Genomic DNA, 11,583 nt, shown 5'->3' with positions numbered 1-11,583 from the left:
CAGAACAGCTCTTCCGCCTCCATTCCCCCCAGGGGTTCCCCCTCCCCACTTCCTGATTCCCCATTTCCCTGGCCCAGCTCCCAGCAGCTTCCCTCGGGCTCTTGGCCCAGCCTCTGCCCACTTCCAACTGCCCTAAACCCTCCCCCGGCCACGGGTCAGCCAGCCCACAGCACAGAAAAGGCTTGCTCCTCGGGAACCCTGGGTCAGTCCAGCGCAGGGAATCCCCACGGGCCCCACCTTGTCTGAGAACCGGATTGTTCCTGGAATATCTAGTAATCTTTTATTTCTCATTCCTCGTGGGACATGGGGAGGGAAGAGGTAGCATTGTGTGTACAGGGAAATGAGGGCACTGCAAGGAACAGGAACCCACTGCCTGGGGAGGAAGGGGCAGGGTTAAGGGAAAGGAAGCCAACCAACTCCCTTGGTTCTGGACTGGAAGAGAACTCAGCAAAGAGGTCCTTGGGGTGAACTCTCAAGGCAAGGAAGTAAAGGGCACAGAAGTGGGGGTGATGTCTGCTCACCCCTGCTCTGGCCCTTTGTGTCCCCAGGATATCCCCAGGAAGGAGGGTGCAGTCAGCAGTCCCTTTCCTTTCCCAGAGGTGGACCACCTGCCGCTGCCCCCATTCCTCTCTTCCCTCTCCGCCCTGTCACCTCCTGTCCCCAGCCATCATATCCTCTAGAGTCCTTCCTTTGCCCCTCCCTTCCTGCTCAGGTCACTAATACCTGCCCCGTGCCCATCACTTCCTGAAACATCCCCCCCTCTTGTGACTGCCAAGATCCCCCTCTTGACCACATGCCCCAACTCTGGTCCTAAGAGGAGGGGGTTGGGGCTGCAGGAGTCAGACAAAGGCTGGGAGACCAGAGGGGCAGGGGCAGGAGGAGCTATCACCAGGGGACTCTTACTGCCATTTCCACCCCCCATCTGAGATGAGGACAAAGGGGGTGACTAAGCAGCGAGGGACAAAGGGCCTCAGAGTCCCAGCAGCAGTGTGTGTGGGGGTGTTGGCAGCAGGGAGAAGGCACAAAAGCTACAGTGTCCCAGGCAGCCCCCCAGTAGCCCTCACCGCGGTCCCAGCTCAAGTTGCCCCCTAGGCCAAGCAGCCCAGACTCTACCCTGACTTCTACCAGGGTGGCTTAGGGCAAATGAAGGCAGTCCTCCCCCATTATCCTCCACCATCACATCTGCTGGGTTCCAACTATAGAGGGGGAGATGGTCCAGGGAAAGTGGGGAGGGTGAGGGGGGCAGGAAGACAGCCTCTGATGGCTCCGTGGGGGCTGTCCACTCTACCCAGGTTCCAGTCGGTTCCGCAGCCAGGGATATGGCCCCACCCTTTGGGACAGTTCCCATTAGGTCAACTGCTAGGCTGGATGGAAGTCTGGCTCTCTTCTTTCTCCACAGCTGAGAATTCTGTCTCTGCCACTCTCTGTCAGTCTGCCCCACCCTGCTGCGCTGCTGGTGGGCTGTGTCCCAGGGACCTGGCCTGGGGGAGATGTGCAAGGCCTCTTTCCAGGCTGGATGGGAGGGACGCAAACGCAGCGGGTGGCCCAGCTGGAGCTGGGCTTGCGGGCAGACGGAGAGAACAGGAACTAGCTTCCAAGGCTGGAAAACTGTCTCTTCCACACAGAATTGGGATTGGGATCGTACTTCTTGGTGGTATTGCTCTTCTATGCCGTTGGCCAGGACTGAGGCAGGGTGGGAAAGACATGAGGGAGAAAGAGAGTGACTTAGGATGGAAGTGGTACGTGAGGCATCTCTAAGGGTGCTTCCTGGGTCTGCAACTCGGTGGGTTCTGGAAGCCTGGCCGATATCAGGGTCACCCACAGGGGGCTGCCCCGCTTCCTCGCGGGTGAGTTGGCTCCTGCACATGCCAGCAGCCCCTTCCAATGCTGGTGGCCTTGGCGTCCCACTCTTTTTTCGTTTTGGTTTGGCGGGAGCTCTCAGACCCGCCCGGATCCACTTGGATCCCTTTTCTCTAACCCGTTTAAACCATCTGGAAATTAGCTGGCTCTCCCTACCCCGAGTCTTTTGGATGCAGGAGTGGGGAGGTAATTGGCAACCCCAGAAGGGCGGGGTTCGGACTCGAACCGGGAGCGCGAGCGGGCTGCGGCCGAGCGGGCAGCGCGGGGCTCCCGCAGACGGCCTGGCGGGACGGCGCCAAAGCCGGGCTGCCCCTGGCGGAAGCGGCGCGCTTCCCCTGCTCCCGCCGGCGAGGGTCAGCGCGGAGCCGGAGCCGAGCGGAGCTCGGCCACCGTTATTTAGGCGAAAGCGAAGCCGAGGGGCAGAACCCGGATGTGGTCCGGGTCGCAGTCGGCAACCTCGCCAGCTTCCAAGAGGGCGGCTGCGGCGCGGCAATAGGTGCGAGGCGCCCACGGAGGGGCGCAGGAGGCACTTCCGCCCGGCTCTCCTTCCCGCAGGCTGCGGCGGCTAAGATGGCGGCGCTGAGGGCGCTGTGCAGCCTCCGGGGCGCTGCGGCCCCCGGGCTGCGGCCCGGGGCTGGCGGCCGCGTGCCGACGCAGCCCAGCAGGTGAGACCTAGGCTGGCCCTCGACGCGCCGGCCCAGGGTTGGGGTTTCTCGAGTCCGGGGACCCCGCGGGCCCTGTGACACCCGCCCCCGGACAGAATGACCCAGGCCTATGACCCCGCGCCCGGGCCCGCGCTCTCGGGCTCCTGGCTGCAGTGGCGTCCGCATCGGCCGAGGGAGGAAAGAGGGTCTCGAGCTCGTTTTGCGCGGGGTGAAATCAGCTGGTGGGAGACCCCAACCCCTCACCGTTAGTGATAGTGCCACCTTTCCCTGTTCCCTGCTGCTTCTCCCAAACCCTGGCATGGGCGGGCTGCGACTGGTGAAAAGTCTCTTTAGGCACTTTAGGGGGTTTAGGAAAACCCTCGCGATGGCTTTAAGTGGGGGCACAAACCAAGACCTCCAGGGCTGGCCCCAGTGTATCGCTTTAGTTAAACGAGCTGAGCCGAAGGGCCGGCACGCACCCCACCCCCTTCCGTCTCTCTGTCCCTCTCCCCGCCCGCTCCGTCTTTTCTTGATCCGGTGACCTTGAATAAACACCTTTCTCGCATTCCTATCCACCAGAACGGAAATAGGAATCCGATGGGAATTTCAAGGAGCTAAGAGCCCCAGCCTTGCATGCACAGGGGTCATGGGCGAAGTGATTCTGGGAATAAGTGGTTAGTAGGAATGCAGTGTCTGGAGTCCCAGCTGGTTCTGCCAGAGCTTCGCTAGTTCTGTGTTGACGACTTGGCATGGAAGAATTCAGCACACCCTTCCCGGGGACCCTCCTGAGAGTGAGGGGGAACAGAGGAACCCAGCACTGGTCAGGCGCTTTGCCTACGAGCTGTCTTTCACTCCCCAGAGGTTCTCGGCAATGGCAGCCAGATGTGGAATGGGCAGAGCAGCTTGGGAGAGCTGTCATGTACCCCACCAAGGAGACGGCCCACTGGAAGCCTCCACCTTGGAATGGTGAGTGCCTAGGGCCCCTGTCCCACCCTGACCCAAGCAGGGATCTCAGCGCTTTTGAGCTCTCTGTCTTTAGGCAGGTTGGAACCCCATCCTTTTTACTTTTTTTCACTATGCAATTTAACAAGCATAATGATGGTGATAAATAGGTATTTGTCCAGGAGAGAAGGAAAGGAAGAACATTCCAGGGGAAAAGAAAGACTAGGTCACAGCCAGCCCTCAAAGGCCCCTACCAAATTTATATCTTTAGCTTTAGTTTTTTCAGAGGTTCAGTATTTCCATCTCCCTTACTTGGACAAGGTGGTTTTCCCACTGGCACCTAGATGGAACCTTCCTGAATACAAAACAGTTTTCCCCACCCACACCAGCTCGTTTTTGTGACTTTTTGACTTTGATTAGTGGCACCTCCATTGCCCTAATCTCTCAGGACTGAAACTTTTTAGTCGTCTTTGGCTCTTTTCCCTGCACTCCATGTCTGTGTCCAGTAAGCCACCAAACCATGCAGACTCTTTTCATGTTTTACCTCTGGTCCTTCCTTCCTTTCTCACTCGATTTATTTTGTATTAGATCTTGATTATTTCAGGAGTCCCTCCGCTGGGTTCCTGCCACCAATCTAGTCCTCCTCCAGCTATCCAGTACAGTGTCATGCTGTCATCTTCCCCAAACATCATTTTACCACGCCATTCATGCTCTTGCTCAAAAACTTAAAAGGCTCATCCAGTTACTTTTCAATAATTTAACAATAGCTGCATGCCCACTATGTGCTAAGTGTTTTGTATGCATTATATCTCTTAGTCTTTACAACAGCCCTGTGAGAGTGGTACCAGTTTTATCCCAGTTTTGGGGAAATCATGGTGCAGGGAGGTGAAACTTGATTGATGACACCCAGGCGAATTTGTGCTTGGATCTCTCTGACTCTAGAGTCCACAGCGAAGAATTTTGGTTGAAAAGGGAGGCTCTGGTTTCAAATCTCAACTCTCCATTTACCAGTGAATAAAGTACTTAGTTTATAGCATTAGTGTAAGGATTAAATGAGATAGTAGTAATGTAAACCACTTAGTGTAGTGGCTGGACACAGCAAGCCCTCCGTAAGTGTCGTGGTTAATAGTATCAGTAATCAAACCACTACCCCCTATTGCCTGCCAACACCGGTCTTCTGCCTCTTGGCAGATAAGGTTCCACAGGTGTTTACTTCCTTGTTCCTAAGATTTGCCCTGTGTTGCTTCCACGGCCTGGGGTGCCTCTTCTCTTTACCTATTTGAGTCATTCCTTGTATTTTTTTTAAATACTTATTTTTATTAAGGTATGATTGATATACACTCTTATGAAGGTTTCACATGAAAAACAATGTGGTTACTACATTTACCCATATTATCAAGTCCCCACCCACACCCCAATACAGTCACTGTCCATCAGTGTAGTAAGATGCCACAGATTCACTATGTGCCTTTTCTGTGCTACACTGTTCTCCCCGTGATCCCCCCATACCATGTGTACTAAACACAATACCCCTCAATCCCCTCCTCCCTCCCTCCCCACCCGCCCTCCCACACCCCTCCCCTTTGGTAACCAATAGTTCATTCTTGGAGTCTCTGAGTCTGCTGCTATTTTGTTCCTTCAGTTTTGCTTCATTGTTATACCACAAATGAGGGAAATCATTTGGCATTTGTCTTTCTCCACCTGGCTTATTTCACTGAGCATCATGTCCTCCAGTTCCATCCATGTGGTTGCAAATGGTAGAATCTGTTTCTTTCTTACTGCCGAATAGTATCCATTGTGTACATGTACCACATCTTCTTTATCCATTTGTCTACTGATGGACACTTAGGTTGCTTCCATATTTTGGCTATTGTAAATACTGCTGCAATAAACATAGGGGTGCATATGTCTTTTTCAATCTCAGAACTTGTTTTCTTTGGGTAAATTCCTAGAAGTGGAATTCCCAGGTCAAATGGTATTCCTATTTTTAATTTTTGGAGGAACCTCCATATTGCTTTCCACAATGGTTGAACTAGCTTACATTCCCACCAGCAGTGTAGGAGGGTTCCCCTTTCTCCGCATCCTCACCTCATTCCTTGTATTTTAAGAACCAGCTCAGATCTCACCTCCATTAAGTCTTCACAGTGTTCTTTTCTTCATTTAAATATTGAACAGCTAAGCCACTTGGTGACTTGTGAATTCGACCCATGTTACTAGTTGCTCACATGTACCTATTTCCCAAATTAATTTACAAGATGTCATTTAGTAGTAGTAAGAATGAAGTGTATACGTTTTCCTGACGTGTTGGCCATTCATCAGTTGCATCTGGAGGGCTGTGTATCGGGTGGTTAAGAGTGTGTGGACCCCGGAGCTGAACCCCTTGCTTAAATCCTGCCCCTGCTACTTACTGGCTCTGTGAGAAGTCATTTATCGTTTTTGGCTTCAGTTTTGCCAATCAAATGGGGATGATAATTGTACCTACTACTCAGTGGTTTTATTTATGAGAGTTAAATTAATTAAAATAAGTAAAGTGCTTGGAGTAGTGCCTGGCATATAACAGGGTTACATGAGTGTTACCTGTTACTGTTTTTAAAAAGGTATTCTGGGAGACAGGGGAAGGCTGAGACTTAGGGTCCCGCGTCAGAGAGTTTTGATCTTCCTTTCCTTTTTCCCATCTAGTGGTTATTCCTGGTTATGTTGGAGATTAGGAAATTCACAGGGCATGGAACGGTGAGATGGAAGATGTGTAAGGAAAGGCCATGTCCTTGCTGGCTCCCGGGGGTTCTCAAAGGAATTACCATTTGGCTCTGACCTGTTTCCTGCCTCTCAGATGTGGACCCTCCGAAGGAAACTCTGGTGTCAAACCTGACCCTGAACTTTGGGCCCCAGCACCCAGCGGCGCATGGAGTCCTGCGGCTAGTGATGGAACTGAGTGGGGAGATGGTGCGGAAGTGTGACCCTCACATCGGGCTGCTGCACCGAGGCACTGAGAAGCTCATTGAATACAAGACCTATCTGCAGGTGTGGGGGGGTGAACAGGGGCCTGCTGGCAGGACCTGGGGCTGTGCTAGCCTGGGACTCGGCCAGTTGGCTGTCCCCAGAACCCCAGGGGAGGAGGGTGTTGAGGTTGGGAGGGTGAGGGGTTACTTGGTTTGAGTCATCTGGATTTGGTCCGTCCAGCACGAGTGCTCTCCTAGCTTTTCCCTGCTGACCTTTGGCTGGCTCGTTTGCCCTTACTCTGGTGCCTCAGTTTCTCTGCTCTTAACACTAGTACGTCAAAGGCAGTGTCCCTGGGGGCAGGACAAGAGGAGAGAGACGTCAGCTCCCTAGGATTAACAGCCGATTCTTGTATCTTCCAGCTGTCTGTTCTCGAAACACTTAGTGAGTCAGTGACCGAGAGGGAGTTTGTGACAGAGCTTGCCGGTTTTAAGAGAACTGACCCACGTGGTACGGGTCAGATTTGAAGCAGTTGGATCTGGGATAGGAATCTGAAGTTCGTGTCACTGTCGTGAAGAAAGGTCTTGATAACAGAGGATGATGGGGTTTAGAACCAAGTGACTAGAATGTGATTCCCCCAGAGAGTCCAGGCAGTGACGGTTTCTGGTCTCAGAGTCCACGGAGTTAACTGTGCAGTATTATCCCACGTCACGATGACATCAGGACAAGAACTGAGTGTCCCAAAACAGGGCATCTTAGCTCCACCTCCTTCCTGGAAGCTGAAATTGGTTCAGCGGACGGGACGGCTTTCTTGGCATTCTTGGGAAAGAACCGTTTCTACCCGGCCATTCCTACCAGAAACAAATCCTCTCTTCAGTGCTCTGTCTTCCTTAAAGCCTTGACTCCCAGACACTCCTCAGACTGATTACCTTTCTCCTTTACTATCCCAGAGGCACTGTTCTTTGACAGAGGTGTCACTTGGACGGGGAGCTGTTGGCGGTGGTGTACTGGGGCCGGCGCATACTGGCTCATGAGAACAGATTGTTCCTGTTAAACTTTAAGGAATCTTGTGAGCCAGTTGTTAAACACAGCCATTGTTAAAACCTGAATTATATTAGCTTACGATTTGATACATTATAGTAAAAACCAATGTAAGAAGTACTCAAACTGATTGCTTTATTTTACTACATTTTACTATGCTGTGCTCTTGTAACATTTTACTATGCTTACTACACTGATGGACAAAAAAAAAAGGTATTTACTTTTATTGTATCAGTTTGGTGGAAATACTGTGTGACGGTGTGTTACTCTGCCCAGTGCTGTGTTCAGTTATGTAATGTTGGTAGCTTAAAACCAGCCCTGGTAGGAGTATTGTCACCATGGAAACTGGTTGACATGGCAGTGCAGGGTTCCTCCCCACCTCTTCAGAGAGCCAGTTTTTAAACATTTACGTGCACACTGCTGGATATAGGGTTGTTTCATCCTGCCTTGCTAGAGCTCCTGAGCCTGGGAAGGCTTACGTCGCACCGACCTCTGATGCTCACTGAAAGCAGGGCTTCTGCCACCAGCCTGCGAGAGGTGACCCAGGTTCTTCCCTTTCCCCAGGCCCTTCCATACTTTGACCGGCTGGACTATGTGTCCATGATGTGTAACGAACAGGCCTATTCACTGGCTGTGGAGAAGTTGCTCAATATCCAGCCTCCACCCCGGGCCCAGTGGATCCGAGGTACGCCCCATCACCTTCTCCCTGGGACCCACTGAGAACAGCACCATGCCCTCTCACCCCCCAGTCCCTGTCTAAAGGAGCACTGAGCTCCAGCAGAGCATGCGGACCCCAGACTCTGCCTGACCTTCCCTGTCAGCCTGGATTCTTGGCTTTATCCTTTTCTTCCTGTCTTCACCTCTCTGCAGTGCTGTTTGGAGAAATCACACGGCTATTGAACCACATTATGGCTGTGACCACACATGCCTTAGACATTGGGGCCATGACCCCTTTCTTCTGGATGTTTGAAGAAAGGGAGAAGGTATGAGGAGGAGGAAAGGATAGGAATAGGGAAGGAGGTAAGGGAAGTGGAGAAAGTATGAATGAGACAAGAGATTAAAAGGGGAGAGAATATTGAGAGGTCAAGGGGAAGGTATATTTAACCTGGCTTATATTAAGGAACTCTTGTGTCCTGAGAGGTTGGTTGGGCACAGGAAGGCAGGGAGGGGAGGGGAGTGGCCCATTATGTTGATGGACTTGGGGTCCCAGGTCTTTGTCGCTAATTACCAGTGTGTCCTATCAAGATGTTTGAGTTCTACGAGCGAGTGTCTGGGGCTCGGATGCATGCTGCCTACGTCAGGCCGGGAGGTGTGCACCAGGTGAGCCGGCTCCCCCAGCCCCTGCCTGTGTCCTTGTGGCCACTGGAGGGCGGTGCTGGCTGAGGGACCCACCAGCCTGCCGCCCTGGGGCGGGGAGGCTGCGCTGGCTCCCCCTAGTGGAAGCTCTGCTGTGCTCACTAGCATCCTTTATGTGGCTTCCAGGACCTACCCCTGGGGCTCATGGATGACATTTACGAGTTTTCTAAGAACTTCTCTCTCCGGGTTGATGAATTGGAGGAGGTAAGACAGGAGTCAGTGGGAAAAATCCTTTTATACCCAAAAAGGGCTTGTGGGATTTTAGTCCCCAGTCATAAAGAAATACAGAGGTGTTTGAACGGTGTTCACATACCAATTTTTTTGGTCAACAGATGCTGACCAACAACAGGATCTGGCGAAATCGGACAGTCGACATTGGGGTTGTGACAGCAGAAGATGCACTTAACTATGGCTTTAGGTGGGAGGAATAAGACTTCTCTCCTTAGGAGTAAGATTCCAGCCTAGTAGCTTAGCTTCAGGAATGTGTAACACCTTCTTTGCCACACTCAGAGTTTGTGTCCCGTGCCCAGAGTGTGGGGGAGGGAAAAGGGAGACTGGAAGAGAGAACACCTCCTTTCTTGGTTTGTGGAAAGTGATCTTGTTGCCATTATACTCCGCAGTGGGGTGATGCTCCGGGGCTCAGGCATCCAGTGGGACCTGCGAAAGACCCAGCCCTATGACGTTTATGATCAGGTGGAGTTTGATGTGCCTATTGGCTCTCGAGGGGACTGTTATGATAGGTAAGGCCCAGATCCTTTCTCAGCTCACTGTCCAGCTAGTGTCCGCATCTAACTTTTCTCTTGGCTACTTTCTTCTTTCCCATACTTTCCAATATCTTTGGAGCTCTTGTGTGTGTTAAACTATGTTGCTTTTCAAAGTCCTTTGACGGGTGGCATCCGATTTCACCCTTATATTATCCTTATGTCTTAGATAGAACTAGTTTGGGCTACATTGTATAGGTGAGAAAGCTGAAGCACAAAGTTAGAGATTTGCCCAGAATTATTCTGTTAGTCATGGTTGAGACTGGAATTCTGATCCAGTGTTCTTTGTATTGGATTCTAAACTTCAAATTTCGTTCCTGTTCACAGACCCTGAATGAGATTTGCTACTGTTTTCTTTTTAAGTCGATTTGACTCTCACCTGGTCTCTAGTCTGAAAATTGTTTAAGAGGGAAATACTACAGGACATGACATAGTCTGAGAAAATTAGGTGAGGATTTGGGGAAGGACCCAATGCAAGAATCAGAAGCTTGCAGGTTTATATGGGCGGCCAAGCCAAGCAGGAATGCTCTGTCAGGAGAAAAGGATGGGGAAAGTTGCCTGCCCCTTTTCAGGCCAGCCAAAGGCCTCCTTCCCAGACTCACATCTGGTCCTGACGGCTCCTCTCTTACTGTGTCTCACCTACCTCAGGTACCTGTGTCGGGTGGAGGAGATGCGCCAGTCCCTTCGAATCATCTTACAGTGTCTGAACAAGATGCCTCCTGGGGAGATCAAGGTCGATGATGCCAAAGTGTCTCCACCTAAACGAGCAGAGATGAAGGTGGGCTACAAGGAGAGGGAAAATTCTTGTTCAGCGAATTCCTATATAAGATTCTTAGCCTCCCGTAACCTCCTCTTTAATTCTGTGTCTCCTCTGCTCACCGACTGACGTGCAGGCTCTAGTCTTCCTTAGGGTAGAAATTATTTTCTGTGCTGGAGAAGGCCTAGCAGATGTTCGGGTCTGGCTTGTTGATGCCTCTTTGTCTTCTCTCCAGACTTCTATGGAGTCACTGATTCATCACTTTAAGCTGTATACCGAGGGCTACCAAGTTCCTCCAGGGGCCACGTACACTGCCATCGAGGCTCCTAAGGTGAGGAGAAAAGGGGAAGGAAAAGAGTGTGGGACCCGTGAGTGGAGGCAGTTGTTCACATAACTGCTTGTTCATCAGTGAGGGTGAGGACGTGAGGGTAAATAGAAGGGCTTTGTTGGCCGATTAAAATGTCCTTTCTGTTCATGAGACAGCCAACCTTCTTTCTTGGGCAGGGAGAATTTGGGGTGTATTTGGTGTCTGATGGCAGCAGCCGCCCTTATCGATGCAAGATCAAGGCTCCTGGTTTTGCCCACTTGGTAAGAAGCAACCCCAATAATTCTGACTCTGATAAATGAATCCAATAATTATTGACTTTGGCTGAGATTTTTACGAACTTTCTTCCACCCTGTTGACCTTGCCTAACACTTTTGCTGTCTCAATCTCTCCAGGCTGGTTTGGACAAGATGTCTAAGGGACACATGTTGGCGGACGTCGTTGCCATCATAGGTATTAGGCCTATTGGGTAGTAACAGTGTCCTGGACAAAGGGTTTTGGGACTCCAGTTGGGGACAGAAACTCAGCACTTCCTGTTCAGCATAGATGGGCATGGACTCAAATTCTCAATCTCCTGGGCACAATAATGAGTTTTGGATCCTTGGTAACACCCCTTTTTTTCTCTTCCCCCTGACCTCCTAGGTACCCAAGATATTGTGTTTGGAGAAGTAGATCGGTGAGCAGGGGAGCAGCATTTGATCCCCTTGCCTGTCTGCTTCCTCTGGGGAGCCTGTCCATCATCGGAAATGGGACTGTGTGTGTGTCTGTGTCTGTGTATGTATGTATACATACATGAACACTTAGCTGTCAGGCTTCCTGTGCATGTACTAGAAAAGAAGAAATTATAATAAATGAGCCGTCTTTCGGCCCCATGCCCAAATTCTGGTATGTCTTTTTCAGTATTTTCCTTTCACTTTGATGGGAAACTTAAGAATGTTTGTTAACCCTCCACTTGTTTCT

General features: G+C 51.3%; 1 protein-coding gene across 2 annotated transcripts; it reads left to right on the top strand.

Annotated features, from left to right (window-relative positions):
- Window positions 1-2,082: 2,082 nt before the first annotated feature.
- NDUFS2 (NADH:ubiquinone oxidoreductase core subunit S2) lies at window positions 2,083-11,503 on the top strand. Of its 2 annotated transcripts, XM_036922802.2 has the most exons (14): window positions 2,085-2,525; window positions 3,364-3,470; window positions 6,277-6,467; window positions 7,989-8,109; window positions 8,295-8,407; window positions 8,670-8,744; window positions 8,907-8,984; window positions 9,113-9,198; window positions 9,401-9,520; window positions 10,190-10,319; window positions 10,534-10,629; window positions 10,803-10,886; window positions 11,019-11,076; window positions 11,266-11,503. In XM_036922802.2, exons 1-14 carry the CDS (start codon window positions 2,431-2,433, stop codon window positions 11,301-11,303), a joined length of 1,392 nt encoding a protein of 463 aa, XP_036778697.1. In that variant the 5' UTR covers window positions 2,085-2,430; the 3' UTR covers window positions 11,304-11,503. The 2 variants fall into 2 exon arrangements, with proteins under 2 accessions (XP_036778698.1, XP_036778697.1); XM_036922803.2 differs by lacking the exons at window positions 10,803-10,886; window positions 11,019-11,076 and having other exon boundaries at window positions 2,083-2,525.
- The last annotated feature ends 80 nt before the right edge of the window (window positions 11,504-11,583 follow it).

This window comes from Manis pentadactyla, chromosome 19, assembly GCF_030020395.1.
Source record: "Manis pentadactyla isolate mManPen7 chromosome 19, mManPen7.hap1, whole genome shotgun sequence".
NCBI lineage: Eukaryota > Metazoa > Chordata > Mammalia > Pholidota > Manidae > Manis > Manis pentadactyla.
Note: the sequence above shows the minus strand (reverse complement) of the source record. Positions and strands in the feature narration are given on the sequence as shown.